The sequence below is a fragment of the Cnephaeus nilssonii genome (genome assembly GCF_951640355.1).
Source record: "Cnephaeus nilssonii genome assembly, chromosome: 15".
Lineage (NCBI taxonomy): Eukaryota > Metazoa > Chordata > Mammalia > Chiroptera > Vespertilionidae > Cnephaeus > Cnephaeus nilssonii.
In genome coordinates, this window is record NC_137086.1 from 66,027,666 (window position 1) to 66,051,304 (window position 23,639).

Consider the following 23,639-nt stretch of genomic DNA (forward strand, 5'->3'; position numbering starts at 1 on the left):
GTTAAAAAGTGACCAAGAAAGACAAACATCATGGCTACAGATGAGACTTGACTGTAAAGCTTGGAGGAATTTTGAGTTGGGTCTCATTTCATGTGAGTGTTTAAGTGTGAGTGTGTATGTGTATATTTGATTTCATAAAGTATGCATGTATATACACATATGTATATATGTGTGTGTGTGTGTGTGTGTGTATAGACTTGGTTTCATTCAATCTAAGATGCCACAGATTTTAAGATGGCCCATCATGCATCTTTTACAAAGAGAGAAAAAAACCTGATAGCATGCTTCATAGTTTACATTAATTGTATAATGAATCCTGTTATCTAAGACTAGAGGCTCAGTGCACAAATTCGTGCATGGGTGGGGTCCGGCCAGCTGGCCCCAATCGGGAGATTGGGGCTTGGGCCTGTCAGGAGGAGGAGATGGCGGGAGGTTGGCCGGCCGGCTCTGTCCCTGATCGGGGTTGGGGGGAGGGCCGATCTGGGGTGGGGCCGGCCGATCGGGGGCAGGGCTGGTAGGGAGAAGGGCGGTGTGTGTGTGTGTGTGTGTGTGTGTGTGTTTGGCTGCTGGCCCCGCCCTTGATGGGGTGGGAGAGTCCGATCAGGGGTGGGCCGGCCGGGGGGAGGGGCTGTAGGAGGTTGCCCACCAGCCCCACCCCCTAATCAGGCTGGTTCGCTGGCCACAGTGGACGTCATAGCAACCGGTCATTACAGTTGCTGGCTTTTTTTATATTTATAGATGTTAAAATTTGAAAAACCATGTCTTAGAACTCACAAAATATGGCATAAACAACTGTTGACACTGAATACTCTAATTTGGTCTACTCTGCACCACTACCACCATTTAATTAAAATCAGCTTCTTGCTGCATTTTGATACCTGGTAGGCTAAGCTTCTATCATTATTCTTATTTCTTTTTAAAAACATCTTGCTGCCCTGGCCGGTTTGGCTCAGTGGATGGAGCATTGGCCTGCGGACTGAAGGGTCCCGGGTTCAATTCTGGTCAAGGGCATGTGCCTTGGTTGCGGGCACATCCCCAGTGGGAGGTGTGCAGGAGGCAGCTGCTCGATGTTTCTCTCTCATTGATGTTTCTAACTCTCTATCCCTTGCCCTTCCTCTCTGTAAAAAAAAAATCAATAAAATATATTAAAATAAATAAATAAATAAATAAATAAAAACATCTTGCTGCTTCTTGCACATTTACTCTTTAAAATAAACTTTACAAGTTTCTCCCAAAAGTCCTACCAGGGCTTTGATCATGAAAATTATATTAAAGTAGCTTGCAATCTTTCTTTACATAAACATGAAATTATTTTCCAGCTATTTAGATTTTCACTTATGACTGACCTTTTAAGTTTTATAATCTACTAGCGTTCCCGTTGCAGGAAAAATCCTGCAATAGGGTTTCCTGCTGCACTCTACCCCACCCTGCCTGCTCTCCTCCCTTGTCCCCTGCCCCACGATCTCCGCCAGCCCCCCTGCTTTTCTAACTTCTCCACCAGCCCGCTCTCCTTCCTTCTTCCCTGGCCCCGCCTCCGCTCCTCCCTTCTCCCCCCGTCCCGCCTTCTCTGTCAGCCCGCCTGCTTTTCCCTTCTCCCCCGGCCCCGCCTCCGCTCCTCCCTTCTCCCCCCGCCCGCCTTCTCTGCCAGCCCGCCTGCTTTTCCCTTCTCCCCCGGCCCCGCCTCCGCTCTTCCCTTTTCCCCGGCCCTGCCTCCGCTCCTCCCTACTCCCCCGGCCCCACCTCCGCTCCTCCCTTCTCCCCCGGCCCCACCTCCGCTCCTCCCTTCTCCCCCGGCCCGCCTTCTCTGCCAGCCCGCTCTCCTTCCTTCTCCCCCTGGCCCCGCCTCCGCTCCTCCATTCTCCCCCGGCCCCGCCTCCGCTCCTCCCTTCTCCCCCGGCCCCACCTCCGCTCCTCCCTTCTCCCCCGGCCCCGCCTCCGCTCCTCCCTTCTCCCCTGGCCCTGCCTCCGCTCCTCCCTTCTCCCCTGGCCCCGCCCCTTCTCCCCGGCCCCGCCTACTCAACTTCCTTCTCCCCCGGCCCCGCCTCCGCTCCTCCCTTCTCCTCCCCCTGGCTTGCTTGCTTCTCTGCAGCTTTGCTCCCTTCTGCAGCTCTTGGATTCTTTCTACCCTGTCGCGATATGCAAATTAGCCGCCATCTTTGTTGGGGTAATTTGCATATCCGTCCTGATTGGTTGATGGGCGTGGCTTGGCTGGTGGGCGTGGCTTTGGCGTAGCGAAGGTGCGGTCAATTTGCATATTTGTCTATTATTAGATTAGATACTAGAGGCCCGATGCACGAAAATTCGTCCAAGAGTAGGCCTTCCTTCCCCCGGCTGCCGGCACCGGCTTCCCTCTGGCACCCAGGACCCGGGACCCGGGCTTCCCTCCTCCAGCCGCCCGCAGGCACCCAGGACCTGGGCTGCTTCCCTCCTCCGGCCACCCGTGGGCACCCAGGACCTGGGCTGGCTTCACTCCTACCCTGGCTTTGTCAGGAAGGACATCCAGAATGACGTCTGGTCTAATTAGCATATTACCCTTTTATTATTATAGATTATAGATATATAAAAGCCTAAGCGACCATCTGACCGGTAGCTATGACGTGCACTGACCACCAGGGGGCAGATGCTCAACACAGGAGCTGCGGAGCTGCAGTGACTTGGCAGCTGCGGTTCTCGGGTGACGCACCTGGAACCAGAGAGGAGGGAGCCCAATTCCGGGGTGTGTCACCCGAGAACCGCCCTCTTGCAATCCGGGACCCCTCGGGGGATGTCGGAGAGCTGGTTTCAGCTCTATCCCTGCAGGCCAGGCCAAGGGACCCCACCGGGCCTCTAGTTTTCTATAAAGCTCTTATATATTTTTATAAGTTTTACTTGTATTTTAGTTTTTGTTGTTCTTGATATGGCTTTCTTGGTTATCTATGTTTTCTAAAGCATTAACTTTAATTACACAAGTAATACACTTTTATTATTGTTTAAATAGACTTATTTTTCAGAGCAGTTTTAAGTTTACAACAAAACTGAGAGGAAGATACACAGATTTCCCACATACCACCTGCCACCAACATGCACAGGCTCTTCCATTATCAACACCCTCCACCAACTGGTGAACCCACATCAACACATCACAATCACCCAAAGTCCACAGCTTACATTAGGGTTCACTCTTAATGTTGTTCACTCTTGGGGTTTGGACAAATATATAATGACATGTCCCCATGATCCAAAAGGAAAGCGTGGGAGCTGGGTGCCTGTCCGCTCAGGCACCAGGCCTTTCAGAAGCCTCCGCCGTGCCGGAGGCTTCTGAAAGGCCTGGTGCACCAACGGACAGGCACCCAGCTCCCCATGATCCAAAAGGAAAGCGTGGGAGCTGGGTGCCTGTCCGCTGGTGCACCAGGCCTTTCAGAAGCCTCCGGCACGGCGGAGGCTTCTGAAAGGCCTGGTGCCTGAGCGGACAGGCACCCAGCTCCCCGGCTTTCGATGGTCCGCGGCGGGAAGTGAGCTCGCTGCCCCAGAGGCCCCTTCTGTGCCGCAGCACAGCCATGGCGCCCACACTGAGCTTGCGCCGCCTCTGGCGACGCAGCTCAGCGTCCCGCCCGCCCAATCAGCCACCCCGGCCACCCCGAGTCCCGCCCCCCCACGCCTCCTGGCCAATTGTGGGCATAGCGAAGGTACGGTCAATTTGCATATTTGTCTATTATTAGGTAGGATAGTACTGGAAGTACTAGCAACCAGACAGGAAAAAGAAGTAAAAGTCATCCAAATTGGAAAGAAAGAAGTAAAAGTATCACTATTTGCAGATGACATGATACTATATAGAGAGAACCCTAAAAATTCCACACAAAAATGTGATTAGAATAAATGGGCTCAATAAAGCTGAAATATATAGAAATCTGTTACGTTTCTATACACTAATAATGAATGATCATAAGAGAAATTAAGAAAACAACCCCATTTTTAATGCAGCAAAAAGAATAAAATAATAATAAAAAACGAATAAAATACTTAGGAATAAATTTAACCAAGGAGATGAAAGACCTGTACTCTGAAAACTATAAGACATTGAAGAAAGAAACTGAAGAGGACAAAAATAAATGGAAGGATATACCACGCTCTTAGATTGGAAGGATTATTTTCATTACAGTGACCATACTACACAAAATAATCTACAGATTCAATGAAATCCCTAGCAAAATACCAATGGCGTTCTTCTTAAAACAAGAATAATTCTAAAATTTATATGGAATCACAAAGGACAACAAGTAGCCCAAGCAGTCTTGAGAAGGAAGAACAAGGTTGAAAGTATCACACATCCTGATTTCAAACTATTCTACAAAACTATAATAATCATAACAGTAACATAGTGACAAAAACAGACACAGCCCTAAAATAAACCCTTGTTTATAAGGTCAATTAATTTAAGACAAGGAGGGAAGAATATGCAATGGAAAAATGACAGTTTCTTAACTGGTGTTGGGAAAACTGAACAGATCATGTAGAAAAAATGAAACTGAACCATTATCTTATACCACATACAAAAATAAACTCAAAATAAATGGGACTTCATTAAACTAAAAGCTTCTGCATAGCGAAGAAAATGATCAACAAAAGGATAACCTATAAAATGAGAGAATATATTTTCAAATGACATGTCCAATAAGAGATGTTGATATTCAAAATATATATTCTTTGAAAAACTAAATCTACCATAAGATTCAGCAATACTTCTGGGTATGAAAGTGAAACCACTAATTCAAAAAGACATATGCACCCCTATGTTCATTGCAGCATTATTTACAAGAGGCCTGGTGCACGAAATTCGTGCATGGGACGGGGGGAAGGGGTCCCTTCATCCCAGCCTGCACCCTCTCCAATCCAGGACATCCCTCTCACAATCCTGGACTGCTGGCTCCTAATCGCTCACCTGCATGCCTGCATGGTTGCCCCTAACTGCCCCCCACTGCTGGCCTGATCACCTCACACTGCCTCTGCATGTCAGCCTGATTGCCCCTAACTGCCCCCCACTGTCGACCAGGTCGTCCCCAACTGCCCCCTCCCTGTCGGCCTGGTCACTCCTAACTGCGCCCCCCCAGCCGGCCTGGTCACCCCTTACTGCCCTCCCCCACCGGCCTGGTCACCCCCAACTTCCCCCTCCCGCTGGCCTAGTCGCCCCTCAGTCCCCCTTGCCAGCCTAATTGTTCCCAACTGCCCCATCTGCTGGCCTGGTCTCCTCCAACTGCACCCGCCTCCGCCAGCCTGGTTGCCTCTTATTGCCCCCCCCCCCCCCCGCTGGCCTGGTCGCCCCCAACTGCCCCCCTCTGCCGGCCTGGATGCCCCTAACTGCCCCTCCTGCCGGCCTGGTCACCCCCACTGCCCCCCGCCTGCCAGCCTGGTCGCCCCACACAGCCTGCTGTTCAGTCATTTGGTCACCTCTCACTAACCCCACTGCCGGCCTGGTCAAAGGCAGCCAACTTGTGATGGTGTGAGGGTTAATTTGCATATTACCTCTTTATTATACCGGATAGCCAAGATATGCAAGCAACATAGGTGTCCAATGACAGATGAATAGATAAAGAAGAAGTGGCACATACTGTACATACAATGCACTATTACTCAGCAATAAAAAAGAACCCAAACCTGCCATTTGCAACACCATGGTTGAACCCATAGGTATTATATTAAGTGAAATAAGTCAGACAGAGAAAAACAAATACCACATGATTTCACTTACATGTGGATTAAAAAACAAACAAACAAATAAAACAAAACAAAAACAGACTCACAGAAACAAAGAACAAACTGATGGTTGCCAGAAGGAGAGGGGTGGAGGGATATGGGAAGAAAGTGAATGGGAATAATCAACAATATAGTTGTGAGTATGCAAAACAGTGTTTATTCTTGTATTATTTATTTATTAATTATTATATTATTTTCCATATGATGAACAGAATAAATCTACTTTTGCCCCCTCTGTATTTCTAAATAGTCTGATATCTCAATTTTGATTTCCTCTTTAACCCAATAGTTTTATGGTTCTGTTAAGTTTTAAGTCGGAAAAATCTAATCTATAACACCTACTTTTGGGAATTTGTTAGGTTTTCTCAATCACCTATTACATGGTATTTCTATTAATATTCCATTGGCATCTGCATAGCAAATGTATTCTTTGCACTTGTATCTGTAGCTATAAAATCATGCTGTGTTATTCAAATTCTTCAGAGATTTAGTTAACAGCTTTTGCTTTAAACATTTCAATGCTAAATGCTTGGTGCAAAAAGGTTCATGGTCATCAAATCCATTTAATAGATATTAGGTTTTATCAACATAAACTAATATTGTTTCATTGAACCATTCCCCAATCTCCCTGAATTCCATTTTGTCTAGTATTAGGTACAACTCCTTGCTTCTGTCATCAATTCATATATATCTTTGCTTATCCTAATATTTTTGTCACTTGCTTTAAATGGTAAAGCAGGATTTTTATGTTAACTCAATCTAGAAGCTTTCATCTTTTAACCAGGAAAGCAATAGTATACTACAAGTGTAATAATCTACTCAACTCTAAAATTCACTCACACTTTTTAACAGAAAAAATCATTTTGTCCTATTATTCACAAAATAAAGCAAAATTGATAGGTAGGTAGGTGGCAAAAATATTTTGCCAATTCTATGGGAGTATTGTTTATTGTTTTAATTTATTTTTCTTTTTTATTTAATTTATTGGGGCGACATCCTATCTAATAAAAGAGTAATATGCAAATTAACCATCACTCTGCTATACCCACCAGCCAAGCCCACCAGCCAATCAGAGCGAGCATGCAAATTAACCCCAACCAAGATGGCTGCAGCCATGGAGTGAGCAGGAGGGAGGCTTGGGTTTCCCTGGCAATGGAGGAAGCCAAGCTTTCCACACACCCTGGCCAGCCCAGGCCTCCACTCAAAGGTACAAAGTTTCAATTATAGGAGATAAATAAATTCCAACAGAAATGGCGGCAGCCAGGGAGCTGCAGAGAGCAGGAGGCTAGGGTTGCCAATGGAGGAAGCCAAGTTTCTGCAGCCCTGGACGGCCCAGGCCTTGGCTTGAGGCTACAAAGTTTCAATTATAGAAGATAAATAAATTCCAACAGAAATGGCAGCAGCCACAGAGTGAGCAGGAGGCTTGGCACTGCTCCAGGCTACGAAGTTTCAATTATAGAAGATAAATAAACCCCAGATACCAGGGTCTCCACTTGGGTCGCTGGGGGGCGTGGTCAGCCTGCAAACCACCACAGGCCCCTCGCCCAGGCCACCCCACGCCCCAAGGGAACCCTCACCCTGATCCGGGACACCCTTCAGGGCAAACCAGCTGGCCCCCACCCATGCACCAGGCCTCTATCCTATCTAATAAAAGAGTAATATGCAGATTGACCATCACTCCAACACACAAGATGGCTGCCCCCATGGGGTCAAAGATCCTGCCCTCATGTGGACACAAGATGGCCACCACAAGATGGTCAGCAGGGGAGGGCAGTTGGGAGGAACCAGGCCTGCAAGGGAGGGCAGTTGTGGGCGATCAGGCCAGCAGGGGAGGGTAGTTGGGAAGGACCAGGCCTGCAAGGGAGGGCAGTTAGGGGTGACCAGGCCGGCAGAGGAGGGAAGTTGGGGGCAAACAGGCTGGCAGGGGAGCAGTTAGGCATCAATCAGGCTGGCAGGGGAGTGGTTAGGGTGTGATCAGGCTGGCAGGCAGAAGCAGTTAGGGGCAATCAGCAAGGCAGGCAGGCGAGCAGTTGGGAGCCAGCAGTCCTGGATTGTGAGAGAGATCCCAGATTGAAGAGGGTGCAGCCTGGGCTGAGGAACACCCCCCCTAGTCTTCTATATATATAAAAGGCTAATATGCTAAGTGTCCACCCGTTCGTTATGACATGAACTGATCATCAGGGGGCAGATGCTCAATGCACAGGCATGGAAACATGGAACAGACTGATGAATCTCAGAGGGCAGGGGCAACGGGGGAAAAAGGAGGGTAAGAAGAGATTAACCAAAGATCTTATATGCATACTAGAGGCTCGGTAAATGGATTCATGCACTGTGAGGGTCCTCGGCCTGGCCTGTGCCCTCTCGCAACCTGGGACCCCTTAGGGGATGTCAGACTGCCAGTTTTGGCCCAATCCCCGCAGGCCAGGCCGAGGGATCCCACCAGTGCATGAATCCATGCACCGGGCCTCTAGTTGGTTAATAAAATTATATAGGCTTCAGGGGTACAATTCTATAATATATCATCTGTATATTGTACTGTGTGTTCACCACCCCAAGTCTCCTTCCATCACTGTTTATGCCCTCTTTCCCCTCTTCTTCTTCTTCTTTTTTTTTTTTTAATATGTTTTTATTGATTTCAGAGGAAGGGAGAGGGAGAGAAAGAAACATCAATGATGAGAATCACTGATTGGCTGCCTCCTGCACACCCTCTACTGGGGATAGAGCCTGCAATCGGGCATGTGCCCTAACTGGGAATCAAACTGTTCATGGGTTGATGCTCAACCACTGAGCACCACCAGCTGGGCACCCCTTTTAAACTCTGTTATCTTCCCTCACCCCTGTTTCCCTCTGGTAATCACCACACTGTTTTCTGTGACTATATTTTTGTTTGTTTTTGCTTAATTCCTATGTAAGAAAATCCTACCAACACTGACGTATTTCTAAAATAACACATGGGCACTTGTCAGGGACAAACAGAAGTTCATAGGTTGATGCTCAACACTGAGCCTCATGGGCCAGGCTAAAAAAAAATGATTTCTTGCTTAAATGAACTGAAAACTACCACCAGTCCACTCTGAATAAGAGGTTTCAAATGTAAAGAAAAAAATAGTAAATGTATTACTTCCTGGCAACCTTAAAGTCTGTGTTTTCTTTAAGATTTTATTTTAAGGATTTAAAAGGTAAAATCATAAAGAAGCCAGAGAAAACAGTGGGCCAGATAAAAATGATGGTTAAATGCTCATTAGAAACAATACATGACAAGAGATGATGGAATCACATCAATAAAGTAACGAAAGACCAAAAAACGGATGTGGGGGATCTTTAATCAGTGAAAATATTCTTCCAAAGTAAAGATAAATGTAAAATTTTCATAAACTCAGGAAATCTGTACCAAACTCTTCCTCACAAAGTCATATTAGAATGCAAGCAAATTGGTGTGACATTAGTGTAAGCATAAACTCTAACCTGGTCTAATTTTAATATTTTTTAATTTAAAAGAAATCAGTTGTAAACTAAATTATTAGTTATAAAATATTTTTTACCTACCACACAACCACCATGATATACAAGAGTTCATTTACATACTATGTAAATGACTGCTGACATATAACTATATAGCAAAAATAACTGCTTATTTCATTCTTAAGCAAACTTACCTTTCTGTTTTGGAAAAATCTGTTCAGGATGCTGTAAAATAAATTTAAAAATGCATTAGATAATTATTGCAACATATAAAACTAAGTGAAATTTTAAAAAATATGAATTAAGATAATTACCTTCATTATTGGTCTGGCTCGCTTCTCAAACAAACCGCTGGGGAAAAGATAAGCAATAGCTCTCTGAAAATATACATAAAGGTTAATTAACAATTGTTATAAAAACCGGTTAATGTTATGATTAACAGTTATTGAAGTGCAAATGTGCCAGATATCACATTAACAGTTTCATATACATTATCTAATTTCAACATAATAAAAATGAAAGAATGTTACCACATACACATCCCCCTCCAAAAGAAAATTGTAAGGAAAGTAGTCCCTAGTTCTACAACCCCCAGTAGATGCCTGAAACTCCTGATAATCCCCAACTCTATGTATGCCATGCTTTTTCCTATACATACATACATACCTATGGTGAAGTTTACAGCTTCTCTTTGGCATAACTGAATTGCCAGCACTATTACTCTTGGGATTTGGGGCCCTTGTTAAGTAAAATAAGGGTTACTTGAACATAACACTGTGATACCTCAACAGTGAATTTGATACTAAGTGACTAAGGGGCGGGGAGTGAATACAGCTTGGAGACAAGAGAACCAAGGCTGATTCACATCCCGGTGAGATAGAACAGGACAGCGGTTTCTGGAATTGTCCATTTAATATTTTCAGAGTGAGAAAGTCCACAGGTAGCTGAAACTGAGGAAAGTGCAACTGTGGATAAGGGGGCATTACCGTATTAAACTAGTTATGAACAATTTTCAAGTGTCTCCTCAAACATGAAAGTAACAGCACACATACAGATCATCTCTCCCTTTTAAAGGAACCCCAGACCGCTGCCACACAACTGCCGAGCTAATGTGCTCCAACACAACCCTAACGCCCAGCTGGAAGTACAAATATCGGGCAGAACACTGATCAGAGTAGGCTTGACATCTTACCCACAGTGACACCCACTGATTTTCTGGCTGCTCTTTGAACTTTCCTAGAAGTTGTAAGTGATTTTAAACTACATATTCCCAAACAAGTTCTCGAAATATGTCTGTTTCTCGATGGGGATGTTACTGGCACTTTGAGTGCGATAGTTCCATTGTAGGCAACTTTCCTCTACACTGCAGATAGCTTAACACCCCTGGCTCTTTATTAAAAATCTGTGCCATGACATGCCCAGTGCTTGTGACAAATCTCACGCACACACATTTCCAAATGTCCTTCACCTCTGAAGGACAGCACTGCCGGAAACTTGAGAACGGCTTTAGCCATTTGTGTCTTCTCCAATAGCCCTGCCACAACTAAAATAAATAAAAAAAAACTACCTACAAAAAGCACTCATTTTGTTGAGCGATGTCAGATGAAGTCTGAGGACCGGGGTCTTGTGCCCTCTGAACTCTCAATGAACTGGTGGCCCGTGTGAGCACTGAGCTACTCGCCTGGAGAACCTGTTCTCAGCATGGGCCTGCTCCTCCATCACCCAGGACGTGTGCTGGACCCAGTTCTCTCCTGAAAGTAGGGGCTATAATTTGGGGGTACAAATTCAATTATTGTAGGAGCCCAGCTGTGTCTCTGAGTCAAGCTTATTCTCATTCAAGCTTTTGCCAATGAAATTGACACTAAAAAAAGTGAAATATCAGAGTGTTAGTTTTGTGACTTTTTTCTTTTTAAAACCAGGAACACCTGTCCTTTCCTTCTCTGATGGAGAAAAGATGGAATTTTTAATAAGCAATGTGAATAACTGCCATAGGCAAAAGATAAACTAGATCCAAACCTCACACCATACACTAAAATGAACTCTATATGAGCCAGAGAGCTAAACATAGAAAATGGCAACAAAACAAAACAAGTACTAAACAACATCAGTGAATTCTTTATAATGTAGATATCAAAGTCTTCCTTAACTATGACTCAAAATTCAGAAGCAAAAAAGACTGACCAAATTAAGCTATATTAAAAAAAGAAAAAATATGGCTTTAATGTATTCACAATAAGAGAAGTACAATTAAAACCACTGAGTAAATGCTTTTCATCCAACAGAACTAGCAAAAATTCAAAAGCCTGACAGCACATTGCTGAAGGTTAGAGAGCTCTGCAGTGCCTTGCTGCTGGTGGAGTGTTAAATGGTGCCACCAACATGGAAAGTTTGACACTATCTAACAAAACTACATATTTCTCCCAGCAATCCCATTTCTATGAATTGCTCTTAAAGATACACCCCCTCACAAATACATAAGCACAGGTTATTCATTGATTTATAAGAGCAAAATATTTGAAACAACCAAATCCCCAGACACGAATTTGGTTGAATAAATGATGGTACTTCTATGTGACCAAGTACTTTAGCCTTTTGCACTCGGATGTCGAGTGTGACTCGACATGGTTAGCATTAGAATAAAGGAATCGAGAAAAAAGCAAGCGAGTGTAAAGGGTTAAAGCTATAAAAGAAAAAAGATTGAGAAAAACAAGATGCAAAAGAAATGTACTTAGAATAAGACCACTAGTGTGAGAAAGAGAAACAGAAATAAGAAAATACATATTGGAACAGGAGAATAAACATACACATGTTTCTTTGTTGCAAACATAAACACAGAAAGAATTAAGTGGAAAATAATAAAAATCATTACCAATTAAAGGACTAGAGGCCTGGTGCACGAAATTTGTGTACTCAGGGAGGAGGTCCCTAAGCCTGGATTGCGAGGGGGTGCAGGCCAGGCCGAGGGACCCCACTGGTGCATGACCAGAGCCAGGGAGGGACATGGAAGGGATCCAGGGTGTGTCCAGTCTGCCTTGCTCTGTCCCGATCGGCCGGACCCCAGCAGCAAGCTAACCTACCAGTCAGAGCACGTCATAGCAAAGCAGTTGAGTGGCCTTAGCATATCATTAGCATATTATGTTTTGATTGGTTGAACAGTTGACAGGACGATCAGACACTTAGTATATTAGGCTTTTATTATATAGGATTATATAGGACTAGAGGACCAGGGTGTGTCCGGCCTGTCTTGCTCAGTCCCGATTGGTCTGACCCCAGCAGCAAGCTAACCCCCTGGTCAGTGCATATCATAGCAAAGCGGTTGAGCGGCCTTAGCATACCATTAGCATATTATGCTTTGATTGGTTGAACAGTTGACAGGACGATCAGACACTTAGTATATTAGGCTTTTATTATAAAGGACTAGAGGCCCGGTGCATGAAATTTGTGCAGGGGGGGCGTGTCTCTCAGTCCGGCCTGCACCCTCTCCAATCCGGGACCCCTTGGGGGATGTCAGACTGCCAGTTTAGGCATGATCCCTGTGGGCAGCTGGACATCCCTCTCGCAATCCGGAACTGCTGGCTCCTAACCGCTCACCTGCCTGCTGGCCTGATCGCCCTAACTGCTCTCCCCTGCCAGCTTGATCCTCCTAACTGCTCTCCCCTGCCAGCCTGATCCCCCTAACTGCTCTTATACATCCTAAGTCTGATCATGAGAAAGCAATTAGAAAGCCAGAAAGTGGGACAATTGTACAAAACCCCTAGCTAGCTATAGACATTTTGCAGAAAACTGGGAAAATTTTCTGAGACTATATATGATATTACAGAATTATAACTGTATATATATAACAGTGGTATTGTGGGAGACAATAAGCATGTGGTTTTATAACTTGGCTCTCTATTCTGTTCTATTGATCTGTATGTCTGTTTCTCGGCCAATTCCATGCTGAATTAATTATCGTAGCTCTGTAGCATAATTTGAAGCCAAGCAGTGTGATACCTCCAGCTTCATTCTTCTTTCTTTGGCTATTTGGGGTCTTCTGTGGTTCCATACAAATCTGATGATTTCTTGTTCCATTCTTTAAAAAATGACCTAGAGATTTTGAAGGGGATTGCATTAAATCTGTATATTGCTTTGGGCAATATGGCCATTTTAACTATTGTTGATTCTTCCAATCCATGAACACAGGATTTTTTCCATTTTGTTGTATCTTTTTCAATCTCTTTTAAAAATGCTTTGTAATATTCAGTATATAGGTCTTTCGCATTCTTTGTTAAGTTTACTCCTAAGTATTTTATTCTTTTGGTTCCAATTGCAAAAGGAACTGTTTTTTTTTTTCCCCCTCCATTTCTTTTCCTGAAGTTTTGTGATTAGTATACAGGAAGGCAATGTATTTTTGCAAACTGATTTTCTATCCTGCAACTTGACTGTATTTGTTCCTTGTTTCTAATAGTTTTTTTGATAGACTCTTTGGGGTTTTCTATATACAGATGATATATATGTCATCTACAAAAAGTGACAGTTTGACTTCTTTCTTCCCTACTTGGATGCCTTCTATTTCTTTCTCTTGTCTTATTGCTCTGGCTAGAACAGTGGTCGGCAAACTCATTAGTCAACAGAGCCAAATATCAACAGTACAACAATTGAAATTTCTTTTGAGAGCCCAATTTTTTAAACTTAAACTTCTTCTAACGCCACTTCTTCAAAATAGACTTGCCCAGGCCGTGGTATTTTGTGGAAGAGCCACACTCAAGGGGCCAAAGAGCCACATGTGGCTCGCGAGCCGCAGTTTGCCGACCACGGGGCTAGGACTTGCAGCACTATCTATACTAATAAAAGGGTAATATGCTAATTAGACCGGGAGACCTTCTGGTCAAAGCCATGGTGGTGGGGCCAAGGCAGAGAGGGTTAGGGACTATCAGGCCAGGAGGGGAGGGCAGTTGGGGGTGATCAGGCTGCCGGGGGTGGGGGTGGAGTTGGGGGTGAGCAGGCCAGCATGGGGGGCCAGTTGGGGGCAATCAGGCCAGCAGGAGGGGCAGTTGGGGGCGAACAGGCCGGCAGGTAGAGTGGTTAGGGGCGATCAGGCAGGCGAGCGGTTAGGAGCCAGCAGTCCCAGATTGCGAGAGGGATGTCTGACTGCCAGCTTATGCCCGATCACTGGATTGGGCCTAAACTGGCAGATGTCTGAGGGGTCCCAGATTGGAGAGGGTGCAGGCCGGGCTGAGGGACCCCCCTCCCATGCACAAATTTCATGCACCAGGTCACTAGTCTATACATATAAAAGGCTAGTAAGCTAAGTGCCCATTCGAACGGTAACTATGATGCACACTGATCACCAGGGGGCAGACGCTCAACGCAGGAGCTGCCGAGACTTGGCAGGGGCAGTTCTAGGGTGACACCCCGAAACCACAGAGGAGGGAGCCCGATTCCTTGCGGGGCTGCGCTATTCCACCTTTGGCTGTGGGTTATGTTGTTGCCCTGAATCTGGTTTACTGCACACTTGAGTTTATGTTCCACACCCTGTACAACAGCAACTTTGCAGAGTGCCCTCTCGCATTCCTGGACACCTTGGGGGATGTGGGAGAGCTGGTTTCAGCCCGATCCCCCCAGGCCAGGCCGAGGGACCCCACCTGCCAGAGGGACCCCGCTGACTCCGCAGATGCCCTTCATGCCACGGAGCCACCCCAGGTGTGGCTGGCTGGGGAGGGACCAGAGGTTGGCTCCAGGGCATGTCTGGCCCGTCTCGCCCAGTCCCACCCCACTGGCCACCTTCTAATTAATTTCCTTTCAATGTGTACGAATCCATGCATCGGGTCACTAGTGTGGAATAAGAGTGGTGAGAGTGGACATCCTTGTCTTGCTCCTGATCGTAGAGGAAAAGCTTTCAGTTTTTCACCATTCAGTATGGTAGTACCTGAGGGTTCACCATATATGGCCTTTATCATGTTGAGGTACTTTCCTTCTATTCCTATTGTATTGAGTGTTTTAATCGTAAATGGTTATTGTATCTTATCAAATGCTTTTTCTACATCCACTAATAAGATCATATGATTTCTATGCCTTCTTTGATCATTCTGCGTGCATTACATTGATCAATTTGCATGCATTGAACCATCCTTGTGCCCCTGGAAAGAATGTCACTTAATCGTGATTAATTATTAATATTTTTTAATGTACTGTGGTATTCGATTTGTAAGCATTTTGTTTAGGATTTTTGCATCTGTGTTCATCAGAGATATTACTCTGTAGTTTTCTTTTTTTGTGTTACTATTGCCAGATTTTGGTATCAGGGCTATATTGGCCTCATAGAATGTTAGGAAGTATAGTCTCTCCTTCAATTTTTTTTGAAGAATTTGAGAAATAGGTTTTAAATCTTTGAACAATTGGTAGAATTCACTGGTGAAGCCATCTGGTCCTGGACTTGTACTTTTTTGGGAGGTTTTTGATGGTTGTTTCAATTTCCTCATGGCTGACTGATCATTTAGATTTTCCAGTTCTTCATGACTTAGTCTAAGATTATATATTTCTAGGAACTTATCTATTTCTTCTAGGTTATTAAATTTGGTGGTATATAGTTTTTTATAATATTCTAGTATGACCCTTTCTATATCTGCGATGTCTGTGGTGTCTTCTCTCTCATTTCTGATTTTGTTTATATGGGTCTTTTCCCTTTTTTTTCCTTAGTGAGTGAGTGTAGCCAGGGGTTTGTTGATTTTATTAATCTTTTCAAAAAACCAGCTCTTTGTTTTAAATTTTTGTAGAGTCTTTTTGTTCTCTATTTCACTCAATTCTGCTCTAATTTTTATTATTTCCTTTCTTCTGTTCATGTTGGGTTGCTTTTGTTCTTTTTCTGGTTCTTTAAGATTTGATGTTAGGTTGTTTACTTGGGATATCTCTTGTTTCTTGAGATAGGCCTGTAATGATATAAACTTCCCTCTTATTACTGCTTTCGCTGCATCCCAATTTTCATATGTTGTATTATCATTCTCATTTGTCTCTATAGTCTTTTGATCTCATCTTTTATTTCTTTGACCCAGTCATGTTTTAGTAATATGTTTTTTAATCTCTACACACTTGTGTGTTTCTTTACTTCGTTTTTGCAGTTGATTTCTAATATATCAAGGCACCATGGTCGGGGAATAAGCTTGGTATAATTTCAATCTTCTGGATTTGTTGAGGCTCGTTCTGTGACCCAACATATGGTCTATCCTTGAGAATGTTCCATGTGCACTGGAGAAGAATATATAATCTGATGTTACAGATGAAAGGTCCTGTTATTGTCAATTATGTCCATTTGGTCTAGTGTTTCATTGAGGGCAGATATTTCTTTTATTTATTTAAAAAAAACACCTTTATTGTTGAGAGTATTACAGATGTTCCCCTTTCTGCTTTTTGCCCCTCTCCACCTGGTTCCCACCCTGACCGAAGCCTTCATCACCCGACTATGTCCATAGGTAATGCATACATGCAAATAAGTTCTTTGGTTAATCTCTTCCCTCTGAGATTTGTCAGTCTGTTCCATGTTCCCATGCCTCTGGTTATATTTTATTCATCAGTTTATTTTGTTCATTAGATTCCTTGTTCATTTATTTTGATTGTTAGGTTCAATTGTTGATAGACATGTATTTATTGCCATTTTCTTGTTCATATTTTAGACCTTTATTTTTTTCCTTCTTCTTCTTTTTTCTCTTGCTGCTTTTAAGATTCTTTTTCTTTAACATTTGACATTTTAATTATGATGTACCTTGTTGTGGGCCTCTTTGATTCCTTTTGTTTGGACTCTCTATGCTTCCTGGACTTGTAAGGCTATTTCTTTCAACAGACAAGGGAAATTTTGTCATATCTTCAAATAGGTTTTCAATACCTTGCTTGCTTTCTTCTCCTTCTGTCAACCCTATAATGAGAATGTTGGTATGCTTGAAGTTGTCCCAGAGGCTCCTTACACTATCTTCATATTTTTGGACGCCTTTTTCTCTTTGCTCTTCTGATTGGGTGGTTTTTGCTTCCTCATATTCCAAATCATTGATTCTCAGAATCCTCTATAGTTGAATCCCTGTAAATTATTCATTATTTCAGTTAGTATATGCTTAATTTCAGATCCTTTTTCATGTCTTTGAAATTCTGAGATCCTCAAAAGTCTCACTATGTTCCTTGAAGCTCTCATTAAGATCCTCGAGCAATCTTATAACTATTGTTTTGAACTCTGTATCTAGTAGTGTACTTGCTTCAATTTCATTTAGTTCTTTTTCTGTAGATTTCTTCTGTTCTTTTGTGACATGTTTCTTTATCTCTGCATTTTGGCTGCTTCCCTGTGTTTGTTTCTATGTATTAGGTAGAGCTGCTATGTCTCCTGGAATTGGTAGAGTGGCCTTGTGTAGTAGGTGTCCTTTAGGGCCCAGTGACTCAGTTTCCTGTCACCGGAGCTGGGCACTCGAGGTGCGCCCCTGTGTGGGCTGTGGAGATCAGAGGGAGGGAGCGGGACCATGTAAGTTCATGAACTAGTAACTGCATGAGTCTCCAGCAGCCTCTGTGTCACTCCGCCACAATCCCTGCTAGTTTTAATGGCCCGAAGTTATAGGGACTTCTCTTCCCAGCTCTGGAATCCTGGGCTGGGGATCTGGTGTGGGGCTGGGAAACCCTTGCTCCTCATGGGAGGCCTCCGCACCTGAGATATCCTTCCCAATTGGAAAAAAAAAATTAAAAAAAAAAAGACACATGGGTGTCAGACCAGCCCGTTCCATGACTCCACCCCTCCTACCAGACTCCGTGTGCTTTCTTCTTTACTTCTCTAGTTGTAGGCCTTCCATTTCACCAGCTTTCAGGTGGTTCTGAATGACAGTTTGTCTGTATTTTAGTAATAATTTTGATGTGGTTGTGGGAGGCAGCGAGTATCAGCATTTACTACACCACCATTTGGCTCTAGGGCTGATATTTCTTAATTGAATTTCTGTTTGGTTGATCTGTCTAGTGCTGTCAATGGAGTATTAAGGTCCATCTCTGTCTCTTACTACCTTTAAATCTATTTTGTCAGATATAAATATGGCTACACCTGCTTTCCTGTGGATGTTATTTGCTTGGAGAATCATTTTCTACCCTTTTACTGCGAATCTGCCTTTATCTTTAAAGCTTAGATGTGTCTCTTGTAGGCAGTATACAGTTGTTGTTGTTGTTATTATCCACTCTGCTACTATTGGTGAATTCAGACCATTTACATTTAGGGTAACAATTACACACTCACCTATTGAAATAACCCATTCTTTCCTGACACACTTCAATCTAGCCTCACAGTAATTCCAATCCTGCAACTGCTTTGTCAGGAATCACCAAGGCTTCTTTTTAGATCTCTTCCATTTGAGGTCATTGTCTTCCCCTCTCTTAGAGCCATACTAGAAGCCTGGAGCACAAAAATTCATGCACTTGTGGGGGTCCCTCAGCCCGGCCTGCACCCTCTCACAATCTGGGATCGCACGGTAGGACCCCTAGGCATGGCCTGAGATCAGAGCCTATCGGGGCTTTCCTTCCCTGGGCTGCAGGCAGCTACCCACACCCCTGTCGCTGCCACTGCTTACCATCTATGCAGCTCTGCCCCCCTCCCTGCCACCGGTGGCCTCCCTCTGCAGGCGACAGGCTGGGGTGCAATGGCTTGGCTGGCCTGGGCCTCCCTCTTTCTTTGCTGAGGGGCGGGGGTCAGCCCTGCGAAGGGCCGTTTGCCTACCTACCTGATCACCCCTAACCGCTGGTCTGCATACCTGATCACCCCTAAGCCCTCTGCCTGCCTGCCTGATTGCCCCTAACCACTTGCTTGGGGGTGGGCCCAGCCCTGAGAGTGGCCATCTGCCTACCTGATTACCCCTAACTGTTTGCCTGCCTATCTGATCTCCCCTAACTGCAGGTCTGCCTACCTGATCACCCCTAACCCCTCTGCCTGCCTGCCTGATTTTCCCTTACCGCTTGCTTGGGGGTGGGGCCAGCACTGACTTCCGGTTGGTCAGCCTCCAGTCGTTACTGTTTGTTATGACCCAGGGTTTTTATATATTTGGATTCCCCTCCAAGCTCTCTAGAAACACACAGCTAGTGGCAACCATACAGTGCTAGACTATTTTAACCAAAGCTATCATGCAGTTTAGCTAGCACTGTACTGATGTTACTGTTGTATATTTTGGCAAGGTTTTTAAATGTCATTAAGCGGTTACAAAGTTTGTAATGAAATTTTACTGGTCTAAATTAATAAGCATATACTGTCACAAGAGAGTATTAACAACCAAATAGTCTCTGAATAGAAGATTTCTGCAGTGAAGCTGGTCTTGAGCATTCCTAATTTTGTCTTCTGTGTGAGGTAAGAGGGTTGGACAGTGGCATTTTGATACTTCTGTGACTTGGTTCCTTGGGGCTTGCATGGGCAATGCTATCATAGGAACCATCTGGAATGCTAACTTTCTTGACAACTCTCTTGGCACTATTGAGGCCATGTACTACTGACCAGACGGCCTGAATTTACCATGTCTAAGGCAAGAGAGCTTGGATTAACTACCCCATTTCAACCTGAGTTTCAAAGCTGGGACAGGAGTGGGAAACATTTATATACTGAAAGTGCTAAGATACGGGCATGCCCACAAACATGCATCTGGCTGAACATTAGAGGAACGTCACCACAGTCTCCAGGTCCCCAGAGCCTTCTTGTAGTTTTAATAATTCAGGGTCTTTACTGGCACAGCTCCAGTTGTCCCCCAACCTTCTGTTCTGTTCTGTAGTTAACCTTTTGCACTCGGATGTCGAGTGTGACGCGACACTGTTAGCATCGGTAGCAGCTCGTATGTCGAGCCACACTCGACACGTAGTTTCACCGCGGGGGGAAGGGGGATTTTTGTCTATTTTTCCAGTATCTTTTCTTGTTTTAATTAGCATGAAAGGACAAGCAAAATGTAAATGCCGTCTCAACTGATGCCACCACCTAAGCTTCACCAATGGCATCTTCAAAGGCTATTTGTTTCTAAGACACATCAGTCACGTGAAAAAGGTTAGACCAGTGCAAAGGGTTAATCTTAACCTGCTATTGGAAAGAAAAAGCTGTGTTGCTTTTTTTGACAAATACTGAAAATTCTTTCTGCATGTTTTTGCAACTCCTTCCTCCTAGAAAAACAAAGCACTGGGGAAAAACCAACCAAACATAACAATGACAAAAATGACAAATGTCCACCTCCTCATTTCCTAGGAAGGCTCACCTGAAGGCACAACATGATCCTGCAAGAACAGGGCTTTGTTTGCAACATGCCCTCCAGGGAGTGCCCTCCTCGCTCTCCATTGTGACTTTCAGTCTAGGTCCAGAGTAACTCTTTCCCACCACAATCTTCAAAGTAGGGATAGGGATGGTAGGGGGAGGGAGGGGCATATCATCTTTCTTCCAAAGCCTGCTGCTGGTAGTGATGCAGCTACTGGGAAGTCTACATGTCCACACAGCATGAAAATACGTGTCCTGCAGTCAGCTGTTTCAGCACCAATGTCACCAGCACAATCGTGCTGGAGTTACTGCAATCTCTCGTTATTGGAAGCTCTGGATGAGCTACAAGGGCACCTATAGCAATTTGCCTTGTAATGGGAGGAAGACCCACTAAAGGGTACAACAGCTTTCCTCCTTTCCCACCCCACAAGTCCCAATGTCAAGATTTCACCTTACTTGACCAGGATTACTAGGCCCTAATTCAAGGCCAGACTAGGAGAAATTACATCAGTGGCAAGTATACTCCATGGCCCTAAATTGGTTTATTAGGACATTGTGACTTGACATTTATTTTAGTAAAAAGGGATTTGTTTAAGCCCTTCCAAATATAATTTCAACTCTCCAGCTCTACCCTTACCCCTAGTAGTTTGCCCCTTTGGCTTCCTCAAGCAGTTTTTCTCAAAAAGCTCAAGAGACTTCCCAAGCTCTGCTTGCAGATGGTAGACAACTTTGCCCTCACTCCTTACACCGGATAGCCTCTGTCCCACACTGGGAAACATTTCATGGAAGATAAAGTTTTCCACAGGCTGATTTCTTGAGTCCTTGGGGCTTCTCAAAATTACAATTTTGCAATTCAACATAAAGCTAAAAAGTATTTCAGATAAGAATTATAATAACGAATAAGTAATATTGTTGGGAATAAATGAACTATTTCATATATAATTTTAAATTAAGGTAAAGATTTGGTTAGGAAATGTTCAGAAGTACAGCTGGAAAAGAAAATAAGAAACAAAGGTAAAGCAAGTGTTAAAATATGTTTTCTTAGCAGTTTTCTGGCATGTTATTCAAAAAGACCTATATCAGCACAATAAAAATGCAGAATTGAAATATTATAAGTGAAATTAAGTCAACCAGAAAGCCACTGGAGGAAACACTTGACTCTTTGCTAATGTTCACCTATCTGTCACTGCTATGTGCTATCATGCCCTGGTTCATATGTGGCACCTCCCAGGCATGAGGGGAAAAGAATCAGCAGGAAACAGGGTAGGCCTTCAGGTCCCTTAATATTACAGGAAAATTGGCATTCCATATCCAAACTGGGGTTTGGCCCACTTGGACCAAGTTTATCAACCATGACAGAAGTAACAGAAATGTCATAATTATCTGAAATAAATACTTTTTCACTTCTGAACAATCTACCCAATCTATTCTTTAGACTATGAAACCTAATCCTTCCACAAAAATAAAAAAAATATGTCTACCAGTTGGAACTCGATGATTTTTCAAGAAGCTTGAACACAGTATTTCTAGCCTAATATTTTTGTTTTAGGGTTATCATTTGTGTGTCAAGAGACCTTTTCTCAGCCTAGGAACCAGACTTTAGATGTGGCCTGTAGTTAATGCACTGGTATTCAAATATCAACATCCATGAACAGGTAGAAATATATACAAAATTATTGCTTTACTCTGATTTAAGGTTGTCGATGCCTTAATCTTTCAGTTTTAAATTCACAGAGAAAAAAATCTGAGCCACAGAAATAGAAAACAAAGGATGTTTTCCTATAATAAGTTCAACCTTTATAGTTCTTATATTAAGAACTTCAATTTGTATGGAATTCAACTTGGTTAAAGTTCTTTTAAACTTTTCTCACACTTGAAAAAATTGTTACATATATGGCTTTGGCTCATGATTGGTTAGCACAAAAACAAAACAAAACACAAAAAAACTCCTGCTTCTTCTGAGAAAAAAATGGTGAAGTTCAGATGGTCCCCAACTGATGATGGTTCGACTTACAATTTTTCGACTTTACACAGGTGCAAAAGCAATACACATTCAGTAGAAACCATACTTCCAATTTTGATCTTTTCCCAGGCTAGCAATATGCAGTATGATACTCTCCCTGAGGCCGGGCCGTGGCAGTGCCCACAGTTCCCAGCCAGCCAGACCATCACAAGGGTAAAGGACTAACACACTCCACAGTGTATTCATTGTGTGAGATGATGTTGCCCAACTATAGGCTAAGGTAAGTGTTCTGAGCACGTTTAAGGTAGGCTGGCTAATAAGCTATGGTTGGTATGTTAGGTGTAGTCAATGTCTTTTTTTAAAACATTCTATTTCTGATATTATATTTTCAGCTTACCAATAGGTTGTAACATTATCATATGTTGAAAAGCATCTATATACATTTAATAATAAGTATAGATCGAATCCTTTAGAGATTTATTAGACTACAGTAAGACTTACCTGAATCCAAAACAAAAAGTACTGACAAAAGTAAAGAATTAAATTTTTTTTAAAATTAATTCAAATAAGTCATGGAGTAATTCTTATTTGTAAACATGATTCTTACTTTTTTAGATTTTAACTAGAATATTGGTAACTGAATATTGGTTCCCTGAAATGAAGACAGAGTAACTATATTCTTAGGTTTATGTCAAAGTATAAAAGGACTGCAGGCTGAACCCAGAAGCAGCTCTGGGTCAGGAACGCAATCTCAATTAATTAGGTATCCCAGCTGGGCAGTGGGTTTGCAGCTGTTAACTTGATCAATGACTTACCTAAATGTCATCTCTACTGATGCGCTTATAAATTACCAGCAAGTGAGACTAATGTACAGGTGCTAATTTATTTAAACTGTTCTCTACATTTCTACATTACTTTATAAACTGCATCTGGCACCTAATGTTAGCTGTCAGTTGTACTTAGACATGCCTGTCCTAACGACTCTGTTCATTAGAAGTGAGCACAAATTATGAAATATTGTGAAAAATGATACATCAAATGGAATGGGCACAGCAAATCAATTAGGGAAAATTCATACAGCATATTCACACTTAGGAGAATAAAACATTCTGGTTTCAGAATGAGGTCTATAGTACCAATTAAAAAGTAATTGGTAGACTTCAACAGTGTTATATATCAATTTGCTGGCTTTTTTCCTGAAATTCTGTAGTAATGTAGAAGTTAACTTTTAATTCCCAAATAAAGACATTAGTACATGTAAATGCAATTCTG

At 43.3% G+C, this 23,639-nt stretch overlaps 1 protein-coding gene across 1 annotated transcript in view; it reads right to left on the reverse strand.

Annotated features, from left to right (window-relative positions):
• The window catches only part of MRPS9 (mitochondrial ribosomal protein S9), a 69,357-nt gene that overhangs the window by 23,693 nt on the left and 22,025 nt on the right, over positions 1-23,639 (reverse strand). The window contains exons 3-4 of the mRNA XM_079792436.1: positions 9,507-9,569; positions 9,387-9,417 (exon numbers count right to left, since the gene is read on the reverse strand). Of these exons, the coding sequence (XP_079648562.1) occupies positions 9,387-9,417; positions 9,507-9,569 (94 nt within the window). The remainder of the gene's footprint in view (positions 1-9,386; positions 9,418-9,506; positions 9,570-23,639) is intronic.